The sequence below is a fragment of the Aedes aegypti genome, chromosome 2 (assembly GCF_002204515.2).
Source record: "Aedes aegypti strain LVP_AGWG chromosome 2, AaegL5.0 Primary Assembly, whole genome shotgun sequence".
NCBI lineage: Eukaryota > Metazoa > Arthropoda > Insecta > Diptera > Culicidae > Aedes > Aedes aegypti.
In genome coordinates, this window is record NC_035108.1 from 218,691,797 (window position 1) to 218,707,352 (window position 15,556).

At 39.5% G+C, this 15,556-nt stretch overlaps 1 protein-coding gene across 3 annotated transcripts in view; it reads right to left on the minus strand.

The window, feature by feature from the left end:
- LOC5576376 (protein vav) overlaps positions 1–10,058 on the minus strand; it is a 35,285-nt gene extending 25,227 nt beyond the window's left edge. The window contains exons 1-4 of one of the 3 annotated variants that reach the window (XM_021844026.1): positions 9,965–10,058; positions 9,668–9,886; positions 5,105–5,283; positions 4,968–5,042 (exon numbers count right to left, since the gene is read on the minus strand). In XM_021844026.1, coding sequence (XP_021699718.1) covers positions 4,968–5,042; positions 5,105–5,283; positions 9,668–9,883 — 470 coding nt within the window. In that variant the 5' untranslated portion in view covers positions 9,884–9,886; positions 9,965–10,058. Of the gene's footprint in view, positions 1–4,967; positions 5,043–5,104; positions 5,284–9,667 lie in introns of all 3 variants that reach the window. The other 2 variants (XM_021844025.1, XM_001662544.2) reach the window with 2 other exon arrangements.
- Positions 10,059–15,556: the final 5,498 nt, after the last annotated feature.

The window sequence follows — 15,556 nt, forward strand, 5'->3', positions numbered from 1 at the left end:
CCTTTCAAAACCGGCCCGAGCCCGAACCCCAAAAATTTCAAAATTTTCAAACCGGGTTTGAAATCCCGAGACCAGACCATCTCTAGTATTCACAGAGGCCCTGAGGAGCGAACGAAACACTCTGGACCTAAACGATGAAGAGCTAGTTGCTGTGATATCACGAACGTGTGATGCTTCCATGCCACTATGGGTAGTTTCCATATAGATTAGCGGCCAAAAATATCTTTAGATTCTCATGTCATAACAAATTCTATTGACCGTACTCTGGATCTGGCGTTCATAGCTGGCGATAAATATGCGTCTTGTAAAATACTTCCAGCTCCTAAGCCGTTAGTTAAAGTTGATGCATTTCATCCAACGTGTATTTCTCTGTTAGACTGCTCGCCTCCTGTGAGATTCAAGGAACCTGACAACACAGGAGAGTTCAACTTTCGAAAGGCTGATTTCCTAGCTCTGAATTCAGCACTGCAAAATGTTGACTGGTCTCTACGACAAACTATCCATGATTTGGATGTTGCTGTAGCCACTTTTATTAGAATACTTATCGATATGTTTCGTTTTTAGGCCCCGCCATCAACCTCTATGGTCCAATAGCCACCTTCGTCTTTTAAAGCGAAAACGTGCTGCTGCTCTGCGTCGTTATTTAAACAACCAAAAAGACCAAACGAAACTATCATTTGTGTCAGCTAACAAGAAGTATAAATTACAAATCGAAAACTTTATAACAGTCACGTTAGAAGAACGCAATCAAACTTGAAGCGGAATCCTCGACAATTTTGGTCATTTGTCAACAGCAAACGGAAGCAAAGTGAACTTCCACGTGGCATGTTTCTGGGATCGCAAGAGGCAAATTCCTTGCAAGTGAGCTGCAACCTTTTTGCTAAACATTTCGCTGAGGCTTTCCAGCAAAAACGGTCCATGCTTAAACGGTGCATAATGCACTAAGAAACGTTCTTACTGATGTAGTTTCCCTGAACTTGCAATAATTTTCCGATGATGATATTCTCACTACAATCAACAAACTGAAACCGTCAACTACAGCTGGGCCAGATGGAATTCCACCTACGATGCGCTACCTCGCTGTGCCAGCCTCTCCGCATAATTTGCAATAAATCTTTAGCTATGGGAAAGTTCCTGAAAGTTGGAAGCTATCAGTCATGTTCCCGGCCTTCAAAAAAGGTGACAAAGGAAACATACAAAACTATAGAGGAGTAACTTCGTTATGTGCCGGATCTAAATTGTTAGAAACTATTGTAAGTCAGGTACTGTTTTCCGGAATGAGGAATTACATTGCAACGGAACAACACAGATTCTTTCCTGGAGAAGGTCAATCATCACGAACCTAGTGGAATTTACATCGCAAACTATAAAACTTATGGAGGCTGGAGGTCAGGTAAGTACTATTTATAGCGATTTAAAATCAGCTTTTGGTCGGGTTGATCATAGTATTTTGCTAGCCAAAATGGAACGTCTGGGTGCAACAGCTGGATTCATATCATGGCTGTAATCTTTCCTATGCTGTCGAGTCCTCTTCATCAAGGCGGTAATGCGATATCTGACTACTTCTATGCCTGTTCTGATCTGGCGCGAACGGAACACTCTGGACCTTAACGGTCAAGAGCTAGTTGCTGTGATATCACGAGCGTGAGATGCTTCCATGTCGAGAAAAGCCCCTCCTAGAGAGAACAGGCTGCCGGTGTACTGGTGGTGCGAATCAATTGCAAATCTTCGAGCAATCTGCCTTCGGGCTAGACGAAGAATGCAACGCGCACGCACAGAAGCACAAAAAGAAGAACGCGGTGCAGCATTCAGAGAGGCAAAGTTGGCTCTCAAAAAAGGAAATCAATATTCGAAAACGGGCATGCTTTAATAGTCTATGCGAAAGTGCCAATTCTAGTACATGGGGTGACGCCTAAGACTAAAGGAGCCATAGCGCCCCAAGAGAAGTCGTCCCAGTTGCTTCGATCGATAATCGATGTACACTTCCCGCACCATCCTATGAGCCCATGGCCCCCAGCGCCGTATGCGGCAGATGAAGGAGAAGAAGTGGCGAGAGGGACGAACGAAGAGCTGGCAGAAGTCGTAAAATCATTAGCGTCAAACAAAGCACTGGGACCCGATGGTATCCCGAATGTTGCCTTAAAAGCGGCAGTGAACGCGGATCCAGACATGCTCAGAACCACGATGCATTCCCGGATGTATGGAAGCGATAGAAATTGGTGCTACTACCAAAGGCCCGTCGGCGTATAGACCTATCTGTCTACTAGATACGACGGGCAAGTTATTGGAGAGGTTGATTCTCAACACGCTAGTACCGTATACGGAGAGTGCGGACGGCCTGTCCAACAATCAGTTTGGATTCAGAAAAGGTAAATCTACTCTGGACGCCATCCAGTCGGTCGTTCAGACTGCTGAGGTGGCAATCGAGCATAAAAGGAGCGGCATCCGTTACTGAACGGTTGTCACTTTGGATGTGAAGACGGCGTTCAACAGCGCAAGCTGGGAAGCAATAGCACACGCGCTTCACTTCTTAAGGTACCGGTGCAGTTGTGTAAGCTTCTAGAAAGCTATTTTGATGGTAAGATTCTACTGTATGACACAGAAGAGGAGCAGAAAAGCGTTCGAATTACCGCGGGAGTACCTCAAGGTTCAATCCTGGGCCCGCTGTTATGGAATGCGATGTACGATGACGTACTGAGGCTGCCCCTTCCGACGGGTGTTAAGATTATTGGCTTCGATATCACTCTAGTGATCTATGGTGAATCGATGGAGGAAGTAGAGTTGACAGCAGCGCACTCTATTTCCATAGTTGAGGAATGGATGAAGTCTAGTAAACTAGGACTGGCCCGTTACAAGACTGAGGTGGTGCTGGTCAACAACCGCAAGTCCGAGCAACGGGCGCATATCTCGGTAGGTGATTGCACCATAGAGTCCAAGCGATCCCTTAGGCATCTTGGGGTAATGATCGATGACAAGCTCAGCTTCGCTTGCCACGTTGAATATGCCTGTAAAAAGGCATCTACGGCTATAGCGGCGCTTTCGAGGATGATGTCTAACAGCTCTGCTGTAATTGCCAGCAAACGCATGCTACTAGCAAGCGTGGCGCTATCCATACTAAGGTATGAAGGACAAATCTGGTCAAAAGCGCTTAGAACGAGCAGAAACCTAAAGAGATTGGAAAGTACGTACAGGATCAAGTGCTAAGAGTCGTAAGTGCATACCGGACGGTATATAAAAAGACCGTGTGTCATAGCCGGGATGATGCCCATCGGGCTCATCATCAAGGAAGATGTTCAATGCTTCAACCAAAGGGTACCAGAGGAGTCCGCGAAACGTGTAAAGATGAAGCACTCAGAAGCTGGCAGCAGGAATGGGATAACTCCACTAAAGGTAGATGGACCTATCGGCTAATACCAAATGTGTCAGATTGGTATGGTAGAAACCATGGGGAAGTGAACTTCCACCTGACGCAGTTTATGTCAAGACATGGTTGCTATAGGCAGTACCTGCATAGTTTCGTGCAGAGTCGGCTGCAGAGGATTATGGAGGAAACACCAGAGCACGTGTTATTCTACTGCCCTTTAGGGCAAGCAAAATGTAGTTAGGAAGCGTGGGCGTTGTAAACCCGGACAACATCGTTCTGGAAATGTGCCGGCATGAAAGACTACGTAGGTGTACGGTAAGCAGATTACATCGTTGCTTAAAAAGAGATGGTGTGAAGACCAGAGAGAGGCTAGAGACTGATCGGTGTATTGGAACTAAACCGAGATGAACGTGCGTAACGTAGAATCGGTAATGCGTCGGCAGGGAACTTACGGACCGGAAGTCATCCTCCACTCGGAATCGCAAGGCTGACCTTGGCACCTGACGATCACCATCGTGGTACCGGTTTCAGAGTAGACTGGCGGGGACTAGTCTGAGTAGTCAAAGAAGGCAAAGAAACTCAGTCAACAACTTTGGAAATGCTCATTAAAGTAGAAGTGCTGAGAAGCATTACCCATTCGATAGTAAATTGTATTTTTTTAGTAATTAATTACCCTTCTGGGTATAGTACGGGATGTTGAATGGATTAGGAATTAAAGTGGAATCGCTTAAACTTTTCACCCCAGTAACAACGTTTATTTGAGATCTCAAAGCCCCTTCAAGTCTTGAGTTTTTTTTTCTATATGAAATCAAAAATATGCGAAGCATTTTTCAAAACTTATTTTTTGCAGCTCCAGGCTAGCGCTTAAGAAAATGTTTCCAAATTAAAAAAAGAATCAGGTTTTGATGTTTGTCCCTAACTCCAACTGAGAAGTGTCAATATGTAACACTTATTAGATTTGAAGAACATCAGACGATTTATTTTTGGGTTTACTTTGGTTGACCAATAGCATTAAAAATTATCTGTATTGTTTTCATAGCTACGAGGTAACATTGAAGTGTTGCTAATGTCAATGAAAAGCTTCATATGGAGGTTTCATCTTGTGTTGAAATTTTGGAGGAAGTACGAGAAAAGGGCGTTGTAATAAACATTGAATCTCTATTTTTTGGAAATCTCCTTAAATCTAAATGCTTCGTGGATGGTAGCCATAATGTAAAATGTGTATCTAAAAGTTACAAACAGCTTCTCTTTGTCCACTAAATTTCATTAAAAGCAAATTGATCTTTACGAATTTTTCAATCTAGTTTTTTTTGCTCAAAATCGAAGCAATGTTCATAAAAATTTTTCATTGCGCTACACTAAACATTTTGAATGCACTAAAATGGTTTTCATAGACATTTATTTGAAATTAGACGAAAATACTCGTTTTTGATGATGGATTTCTGGATCTTAAAGTGAACCGCATTTCTCGCTTTTGACAAGAGCGTATCACTTTCATGTTGCATCTTTGTGAATATCCTATTAGGAGAAATCTACCCCGGTTACAAACAACTACCTAATCAAAGAATCGCATTTTCACAAAAAAATTATAACTGGTACTCACGATCCGTGTAGGTCTTTATAGATGTCCTCATCAGAATGACTCTTATCCGACTGAGATATTTGATAGTTAAAGCCGCTGTAAAAATAGATATGTATAAATCTTTGAACATTTTCTTCCAGAAATCGACGCAAACTTACACGATATTATGCGCCAACTGGGCTTTACGAGATTGGGAAAGTTTAGATAATGTTATTAGCACACGATGGAAATTGGTGAGATCATACAGCATGGTGGGATCGAACAGATCCGAATCCTTAAGGCCGAAGTTGGTTTTACATATTTCCAAGAAAAGCTTGATGTTTTGAATGCATAAAAACTGGAAAGAAAGTTGGAAATGGTCCTCATTAGATATATTGCTTGATTAGAATGCTGCATGCTGAATACACGTGAATCTTGTCCGGTGAAAGGAGGGTAGGCGGGTCCTGGCAAATGAGTAATGATTCCTCATCTGATACATGCCAATTCGTCAACACGTGACTGATTCTATTCAAGCAGAGCGTTATGTCTAACACTTCTTCTCTACTAGATAGGTTGGGCGATTGCCTATGTTAAGTAATCCAAGAGTTGTACTATTTAAGTATTCCATAAGTCTGATTCCTCTCAAATTGATATCTGAGCTGCCCCTGATGATGTGATGAGCATTGGTATCACTGTCCATAATCTGCGGAAGGCCTTTGTTACGCAGTGTACGACAACTCGTTTGAAATCATCTGTTGGGGATGGTTCATCAAGTAAGGTACCGCGGGGCAAGTGGGAACGAAAAAAACGATAGTTCAAACAAATTGTTCAATCAAATTTTCAAATGTCAATATTTTTCAAATCCAACAACACAATCACGTTTTGGCAACATATTTGCTGGTGTGTGCATGAAACTAATCGAATAATTTCGAAATTGTGAAAACCTTGGAAGAAAGTTTTAGAATGAGCCAATGGTCCCACTTGTCTCGCTAAGCGGGGCAAGTGGGACACATCCAGTTTCATGCGTCAATCCACATCAGTAAGTCAACCATTACAATAATAGGATTGATAATTCATAGATTTTTAATTTTAAGTACATATTTGATGTACATAAGGGATCAACCATAAAATACGTTACGTTTTAGGAAGAAACCCTTTATTTCATAGTATGTCACCTCACATTTAATATGAACTGAAAATTCCTCAATAAAAGCGTAAAAAGGTGTTTAACATGTTCAAAATATATCATTTATAAGTTGTTAATTAAAATGTAGAACATAAACAATTGATAATTGACGAAATTATAAATATGTTTTGTTATTATTTATATGCATGGCAGAAAACCACCTTATGGGGTGGAATTGTTTTCTCTCTCTACTTAATTTGGTAGAAATAACAAATAAAGTTCAAATAAAATAGAAAAGTAATCGTTCTCATGATGCATTTCAAATTTCAGCTGTGTGTTTGTTCAATTTTGAAGTCGTATTTCAAAAATAAAAAATAAATTTAAAAATAAAGAATAACAACACTTTTCTTCTCCCTCCTATCCAATTACGAAATTTGAGGTTGATCTTTTTTGATAAAAATCATTTGTTTCAATGTTTTAGTGCTACTCTCTAGGAGAATGTATGAAACGTGTACGAAAAGTTTTGATTCTGGTTTTTGTTTTGATAGGTCCCACTTACCCCAGGTACAAATATATTCTGGGGTAAGATAGACCATCGAAAATTTCATATGAAATGAAAACAAAATACTGGTTTATCGTTAGCAGCTTGTAATAATACTCAAAATCATAGCATACTGATGGAAATTCGATTTAAAACACATTTATTTTTTGCGAGTCAATGCAAGACGTGGAACGTGTCACAATTTGTCATGCAAGTTGAAAATGGCGCTGAACTGACAACTGTTACATGAACCACATGGTAATAAAAATAACAATATGTTTAGTGTTAAATACATTCCTTGTCATTGTATCTTCAACTTTCTAGAAGAATACCCCCATGAAAAACTTTTCCTAGTTGAGGTATGACGAAACGCCCCACTTACCCCGTATTCTCACTTGCCCCGCGGTACCTTAGTAAATATACCGAACAATAAATGTATTTCCTGTTGATGTCACCAACAGAAACATCGATTGTGACAGCACATACATCTCTGGTAGTTAACTCAGAAATGAGTGTAGCAACGATTGCTTTATTAACGAGCACGCATGCGCGGGGCATGGAGCGTGAGTTTATCATTTCAAGTTTGCTGAAAGTCGCAAAAACTGGGTCCACAAGGTTACCTACATAGAAGTTCCCTCTACGAAAGTAGGGTTCTGGAACTAGCGCCACTTGGGCTGTGCCATTTTGCATGAGTCTGCAAAGATTGATCGTTGCTGTTCTTTTATGTTTGCCTTTTCTATAGTAATTTCCATACAAACTTCAAATAGCGTGTTCACAACCAAATTTCTTCCGAATCACTTCAAATTTTGGGAGGATCATTTTCATTATAATTGACATCGTTTAAACATAGGGGAGCAAAAACTTCAAAATTTGCATCAGTCTACTCTACATATGAAAAAAAAGCTTGTACATTTTCATTTTGCACCGTTTGTGGGGCAATAAGAGCGCAAGTCAATCCAAAGCCGATGATGGCTGAATTGTCTATGCTGATCACGCAAACGTCATGAGAGGAAAAATTGGATTTAAATATATATGAAAACTACCGTGAAGGCCCCATACTCTGCACAGTTAAGGCTTTTCAAATTTCAAACAGCTGTAATTAATTGAAAACTAAACACAATAGTCTGAAATTTTGGGAGCAAATATTTATTTTTTCTTAATGGTGTCCGTGTTCCTAACTCTGCGCACTCATTTTTGCAATGCTCCTTATTCTGCGCATTTAGGTTCCTAAATCTGCTCACTCGATAAATTCTTTATAACAGTTAAAGTATTTTACTAAAAGCATTACTAGCAGTTGAACTCTGAATTAATCTTCATTTTCTTACTTTATCCGGCATTACGTCCTTAGTGGAGCGTGGAATGTTTCTAACATTAAGTGAATTTTATCTATAATTCAATCCATGATAATTACTGTTAATGAATGCCATTAAGTGCAACTCTCAAAATAATCGAAATCATTATCACCCTTATTCTTGTTTACGGTGGATCCAACTTTCGATCGAATCCATGGCCCATTTGATTTTGCTAGCGTAAACGAGAATGCGAAATTTTCGATCAAAAGCGCATTCGAACGTAAACAAGAATGGGGGTGTATATGATTTCCAAAACATGTAATTAACTTAGTTTTCTAAAATCTAAACCAACATACAAAAAGGGTACAAACTACGTCTTTTTTTCGTTCACCCTAGGCGTGTAAAGGAAAATTAGCTTGGACTGTTTATGTATTCTCACTAGAAAATATAAAAACCAAATTTTCTTTGGTTCGGTTCGGGTCCGATTTATGAACAATTCCTATCACAGATCAATAACAGTACTTTATGGGCGTTTCTATATAGCAAATACGATTAAACCTCGATGTTCCATTACTCGATATTGACTCATAGAACTATACAAAAAATCCAAATTATGAAATAATTAAATTTTTTATTGCATGGTTAGGGAGCATTCAAAATTACGTCCATCATTGAGGGTAGGAAGAGTCTATGAAAATGTGACAATACATGCATTAGGTACTGTAAAAAAATCGCGACATGGATTGAGGGGACGGAATGTAGAAATCCTTAAAATATGATGGGCGTCATTTTTTAATCTTCCCTTACTATGATGGTCCCCTCAAACCATTTTCCAAAGCATTTCTATTCCATATCACGATGGTGTCGACAAGTCGATGGTTCCCTTCAATATCGACCTCTGGAGGGTTGATTGTTTGTTGAAAATAACGTTTTATAACTGCTGCGCATAGTAAGGAACATAGTTGAAAAAATGGTTCCTTACTATGCGCACTTAAGAAGAATAAGAAAATGAATAAAAAAAAGTTGCACTTTACCAGTGATGATTGCTCGATAAATAAACTAGTGCCTACGTACTAAAAATCTGACATATATTATCTTTAATTTGCTTCAAATGACTTAAGTGATGAGGTACTCTTTTAGCATTTTTGCTAACGGGCAGTCAATTTGGACGTTTTTCAATATTTTTAAAGCTATTTTATTTTCTATTAAAGTAATAAACGTAAATTTGTCAAGAAAGTTCTTCGCGTACTTTTTTATTATTATTGTAGCAATATATGAAAAAAAAAATTGTAAACAAAAATTTAAGTATTTTACCAGATTTTGGTGGATTTTGGTAAAAGTGCGCAGAGTTAGGGGCCCTCACGGTACAGTGTTACCGTGTTATCTTACACACAATTTATTGTTTGAAATGATACTAATAAAGGAATTTAAAAAATAGACTTAAAGTTGCTCGAAATTTTAGTTGAACTTTTTTCATCCCTCAAGATCCCATTTTACGGTAAATAAATAAAAATAGTGTGGTTTTTGTTACGCAAAAAAAGAGTATGTTTTCTATGCTTTTAACTCATGAAAATATATTGAACAATTTAATACTTGTACTTGGGGAATCTATAAAACAATTTTTACATGTATTCCCAGTGCGACTTCTCGTTCAAGAAAATTTGTAGGATCTTATCGAATGTTGCGCTTAAAATATGGAATAACACTCTGGAGGGACAGCAGAAAAAAAAATCCTTAGCTGCCCAGTTATGTACAAAATTTTCGATCCATAATCTGTACTCACATGGGCCATTTGGGGTTTCCGGTTGAAATCTCGCGTCTCGAATGCACTGGAGTCCAGAAAGTTCAGCAGATTGCACAGCAAAACGCCATCCCGCAGGATTCCAGCCAGGGTTTTGATTTCGGAATCCGACTGGTTCGCTTTGTGATCCGCTGGGATGATTTTGCACCGAGTCAGCCAGGCGGCGCATTCACGCCAAAGATCGTCCGCCATGGCCATGGTCTTTGAAAGTTGATTGTGATTAACGATAAAATGTTTACAGGGATCAATTTTTAATAAATATAGCACAAATAAACGCACAAACACTAGATTTTCAGAAGAGTGGCTGGTGAGTAGATGAGTGAGACTGGTCGCTCGCGGATAGAATCTGTCTTCATCGAAAACGACATCGACTGAGAGCACAAAGATAACGTATTACTACTCACTCCCACGCAAATACTCCAGCTAAATTGTCAACGCATCGATAACAAACGCATTGCTCCACTATTCGTCTCGCTTTCTCTCATCAGCGTTTGCCAAGCTGTCAAAATCGTGAACATTTTTATCGATATAACACGGTGTCGAGAAAAAAGGGAAATTTGATATTTATTATACCCACTGAAAATCTATAGAAAATCACTGCAAAATATTTTTTTTTTAATTTATACACTCAGGCAAATAAATTAACGAATTTCACAAATTTTCCCTTATAAAGCGTTGAAAAATCTATAAAAACTGTAAACTTGCCAGTGGAGCGAAATCATATTTTGCGTTGTTTAAATTGAGAGTGTATGGTCAAGAGTGTAGAAGTCAGTGTAGAGTTGAACGTAGGCTCATCATTCCATCGGTAGCTTAGGTCAGTTGTAGAAAAAGTACGAACACGATCGGTTTATAAACACGTTGTCAACCATTATTCGAAGTGTTTTATTTGAAATCCGGATCCTAGTCTTCAGATTCAGAAGTGGGATACCACCGGATGTACCGGCAGTGTATAGCGGAAGATCGGAAACGTAACTCCGAATGTTTTGAGGTGCGACGAAGGATCTTTTTTCACGATGCCAGTGACGAGGAAAATGGCGGCGAAAACGAAGCGTGAGCAGTTGGAAGACGAGCCGTTCTACGATGTTGCAAGCGATGGGATGGACGACGACCAGACCGACGGCAGCAAAGGAGACACACAAGCGCAATTACCAACACAAACGCACAGCTTTGCTCTTCACCCACACGACGTTGGCAAATTAATTCCGGAATATTCTGAAGGTGACGGGGTGGTAAAATGGTTACGTCGAATCGATCATTTTCGTGTTCTGTACGGTTGGACGGAACAAGTGTGTTTGCTGTATGCTTCAACTCGTCTGAGCGGCGCAGCGGCTAATTGGTACAGAAGGCAAGAGGAGCAAATTTTCAACTGGCCGCAGTTCAAGGATCAGCTGATCTTGGCATTTCCGGAAACCTTTGACGAAGCAGACATCCATCGACAACTGGAAGCTGTCAAGCTTGAGAAGAACGAGTCATACGAATCGTATGTATATCGTGTTGACGCTCTGGCACAAAAGGGTGACTTCAGCACTTCAGCGACTCTGAAGTATATCATCAAAGGACTCCGCTATGATAAAGTGTTTGCAAGTTTATTGTCAGTGCAATACAAGTCGACGTTGGAATTGTTACGTCATATCAAGTGGGTTGCATCGAATTTGAACATGATTCCTCAAACGTCAACACGATTCGAGAAAACCGTTGCTTTCAACGCATCTGAATCAGCAAGCCCTTTAACCTGCTTTAACTGTCGTGAGTCTGGTCACAAATCAATCGATTGTCCGAAGCCTCCACGTAAGGAACGATGCGGTCGGTGTTTGAAGGTTGGACACGCGACTGACAAGTGTTCGGCAGCGGCGTATCATCCTAAGCAGAAGCAACCATTTCAGCTGGGTACGAATGCGACTGGACGGAGCGCAACGAACGCGGTATTCCCGAGTGATCAGAGAAATGCAGTATCGGTGGACGAATCTTCACAAGCGATGGTAGAATTGGATGTCGCCGAGGACCGCATTCGAGCCTTGGCCCTCGTGGACTCAGGTAGTTATGCTAGTCTTATAAAATATAGTTTGTTACCCCCTACTATTCCAATCAGAAATACTAGAGAAGAGATAGTCGGTATAAATAGTATCAAGGTAAATGTTGTTGGTGAGTGGAAAACCTTTGTTTATATCGACCACATCAAATATAATGTTCGGTTTTTGGTCGTCTCAGAAGACACAATGCAGGTAGGGTTGATATTAGGTAGAAGTTTCCTCAAAGATAATGAGATTCAGTTTATACGATTTCAAATGAGCGATATTCCCGAATCATCTGATAATTTGTCGAAGCTTTCTGAGTGGTCCATGTTTGAGGATATGCATTTTTCGTATAATTTGGAAGAAGATTATTTGGATTTGGATGTGGGTGATAACAGTGAAACGTATTCTTTCCGACGTAAGCTCGAAGATATTTTGAAAGTAAGCTATTTCGATCGACAGCGCCCGGAAACTCCTTCAGTGAAGTACCAAGCGAAAATACGACTAAAGGAAAACAAAATCTTCTCGGCAACACCTCAAAGGCTAAGTGTATTTGAAAAGAACGAGCTCGATAAAATTATCGTGGATCTGTTGGAACAGGGTGTCATACGCGAAAGTGATTCGCCGTATACTTCTCGGGTGGTCTTAACGAAGAAGAAGAACAATAGTTATCGTATGTGTGTGAATTACAAACCATTGAACAGAATAGTTGAGAGGAATCGCTTTCCCATGCCTATAATCGAAGATCAAATTTTGAAACTTCAAGGGAAGCGATACTTTTCAACGCTGGATCTAAAAAATGGATTCTACCATGTTGAACTAACCGAGGAAAGTAAACAGTACACTTCTTTTGTCACTAACAGTGGGCAATACGAATTTAACCGTCTGCCATTTGGGTACGCAAATTCTCCAGCAATTTTCGTAAAGTATTTATCAAAGGTGCTCGAACCTTTTATTCAGGACGGGAGAATAGTGGTGTTCATAGATGACATGATGATTGCTTCGGAAAATGCTGAAGAACATCTTCAAACGTTAAGTGAGGTTTTGGAAGTTCTTTCAGACAACCATTTAGAGCTTCAGTTTTCCAAGTGTCGGTTCCTGAAAACCCATACGGAATACCTTGGGTACGACGTGAGGTTCAACTGTATCCAACCTAGCGATAGGCACATTCAATCCATCCGTGATTTCCCGGTCCCCATTGATCGAAAAAGTCTTCAAAGGTTTCTCGGACTCGTTAATTACTTCAGAAAGTTTATAAGTGGGTTTAATATTCTGGCAGCTCCTTTGTATGACTTACTGAAAGAAGATCGAGAATTTATATTGACGTCAGATCACCTCAAGTCGGTGGAAAAGTTGAAGCAAGCACTTATTTCTAAACCAGTTCTTCGAATCTATTCACCTACTGCGGAGACGGAGCTGCATACAGATGCTTCTTCGGCGGGATACGGTGGTGTACTGCTACAACGGCAGACGGACGATGGATTAATGCATCCGGTTATGTATTTCAGCAAGAAAACGTCGCCAACTGAGTCGAAACTACACAGTTTCGAGCTAGAGACCTTGGCGATAGTATATTGTCTTCAAAGATTTCGTGTTTACTTATTTGGTTTGCACTTTAAAATTGTGACTGACTGCAACTCACTGAAACAAACGTTGGAAAAAAAGGGATATTAATCCTAAAATCGCTCGTTGGGCCATGTACCTCGAACAATTTGATTTTGAAATCTGTCATCGGTCCGGATCAAAAATGCAGCATGCAGACGCTCTGTCACGAGTGAATGTGCATCTCATCGAAGAGGAGAACCGAATTGAATCTTCGGTTTTCGAGAATGCTCTTTATGTAGCTCAGTTGCAAGATTCAGGGGTAACTAGTTTGAAACAGGCTGTGAACCTGGGTTCTATGAAGGATTACACACTCAATTTTCGTTTCTCAGTTCGGTAATTTATTTTACGGTTCTCGACTGTAAAATGTAAAGTTTACCGACTTATCAGCTTATTTTGTTGAAGTTTACTGTTATTCAGTACACATTTTCAACTTTTACTGAATACAGTAATTGAAATTGCTGAGTGTATCGTAAATGTTTGAATTTACTGGAACTCATCAGTAAAAAGAAAAAGTCAGTAAAAATAATTACTGAATTATCGGTTCAGGATATGCTTTTACTGAACAGTCCGCTAAACGAAATAAAAACATTATCGAGCGCATGCATAGAAATGTCAAAAACGATTCGGTGACTTTATCGCAAATTTCAACGGATTCCTAGTGTCGCTTCCTGAATGGAAATCGTTTTTGATTATTAATGCTGTGCTTGGTTTACTCATGGTAGGTACATTGTAAGATTATTAAGCTCCCGATTATCATTTATTACAGAAAATGAGAATCGTTTTGCGCTCGAACAAATGATTGGATTTCACTCAAATGATCAAATCGTTGCAAATTAATTTCGTCGCTGGTGAAAAGCAGGAGCGAATCTTTCCGTTACCAATTGTTATGTTTCCTGTAAGTCCTTCTCAAATTCCATCGCGATCCAACACATTCATAGAAATAATCGAGCGAACGAATCTTTTTGAGATTCTGCGATCGTCAGTAATCCTGTTCTGCTACGCAAACCAAATTTTTGGTGCCTTTTTCAACACCCACCATGAGGAGCTGGCATACGTATTTGTTGTTGCAAAGATCCGCCAAGAAAGTGCTTGGATGGAATTTATGGTTGATGAAATGCACAATTCAATAAATCTAAGAGGCAAAACGATTATTAGGCATACTGGGTTTCATTTAATAAGCCGAGAAAACTCAGCAAATTATTGTAAACAAACCAATTTCACCGAAAAAGACAGCATTGTATGTGCAGCAAAAACTACTGACAAAATCAGCATTGTTTGACAGCGCATGAATCTATAGCTTTACGGAGTTTTCGGTAGCAATAATTTTTACTGAGTTAACTCTGCTGTTCAAAAACCCAGTAAAATTTTACCGACTTCGGTAATAAAATCTAAGTGTGTATGAGGTTCGAGATGAGGTTCTGTATAAGAGAATTGGAAACAAATCCTTGCTATATGTACCAGAGCAAATGGTACCTTCAGTAATCAATAAGTTCCACAACGAAATGGGACACTTTGGTGTAGATAAAGTTTGTAACCTGATCAAGAGGACTTATTGGTTTCCCCGAATGCGAGAACAGGTACAAGCTCATACGAAGTCTTGTATTACATGCATTGCTTACAATCCACGAAACAAACGCTACGACGGAGTACTGTTCAATGTAGAGAAACCAAAAGCACCTTTTGAAGTTCTGCATATTGATCATCTCGGTCCATTGGAGAGAGGAAAAGGAAAAAATGAGTACAAACTAGCTGTAGTAGATGCCTGCACGAAATTCATTAAGCTCTACCCTACAAAGACAACAAAAACGACAGAGGTGATGAAATCTCTTCGGAACTATTTTCACGCTTATTCAACACCTAAGGTTTTGATATCAGATAGCCCGGATAAAAAATACAATACAAAAACAATATAACGTATTGAAACAGTACCATTCAATATATTGGAAATATAATACAGTATATTGTAAAATGACAATACAATTACAGTACAATATATTGTTTTGAACAGTTCACTGTATGGTATATGAGATTTTTGCAATATAATGTATGGGTGGTTAAGTATCGTAACAATACAAATATAGATATTTTCTCATACAAACATTTTGAAAATACAATACGATATATTGTTCATGTATTGTCTTTATGAGCAATTCGTGTATTGTTGTACAATACAAAAACAATTTCAACGAACTGTATCATGGTTGCATTCGTTGTTACAGCTAATGTCAAGTGACTTCTAAAAAACTACTTATTT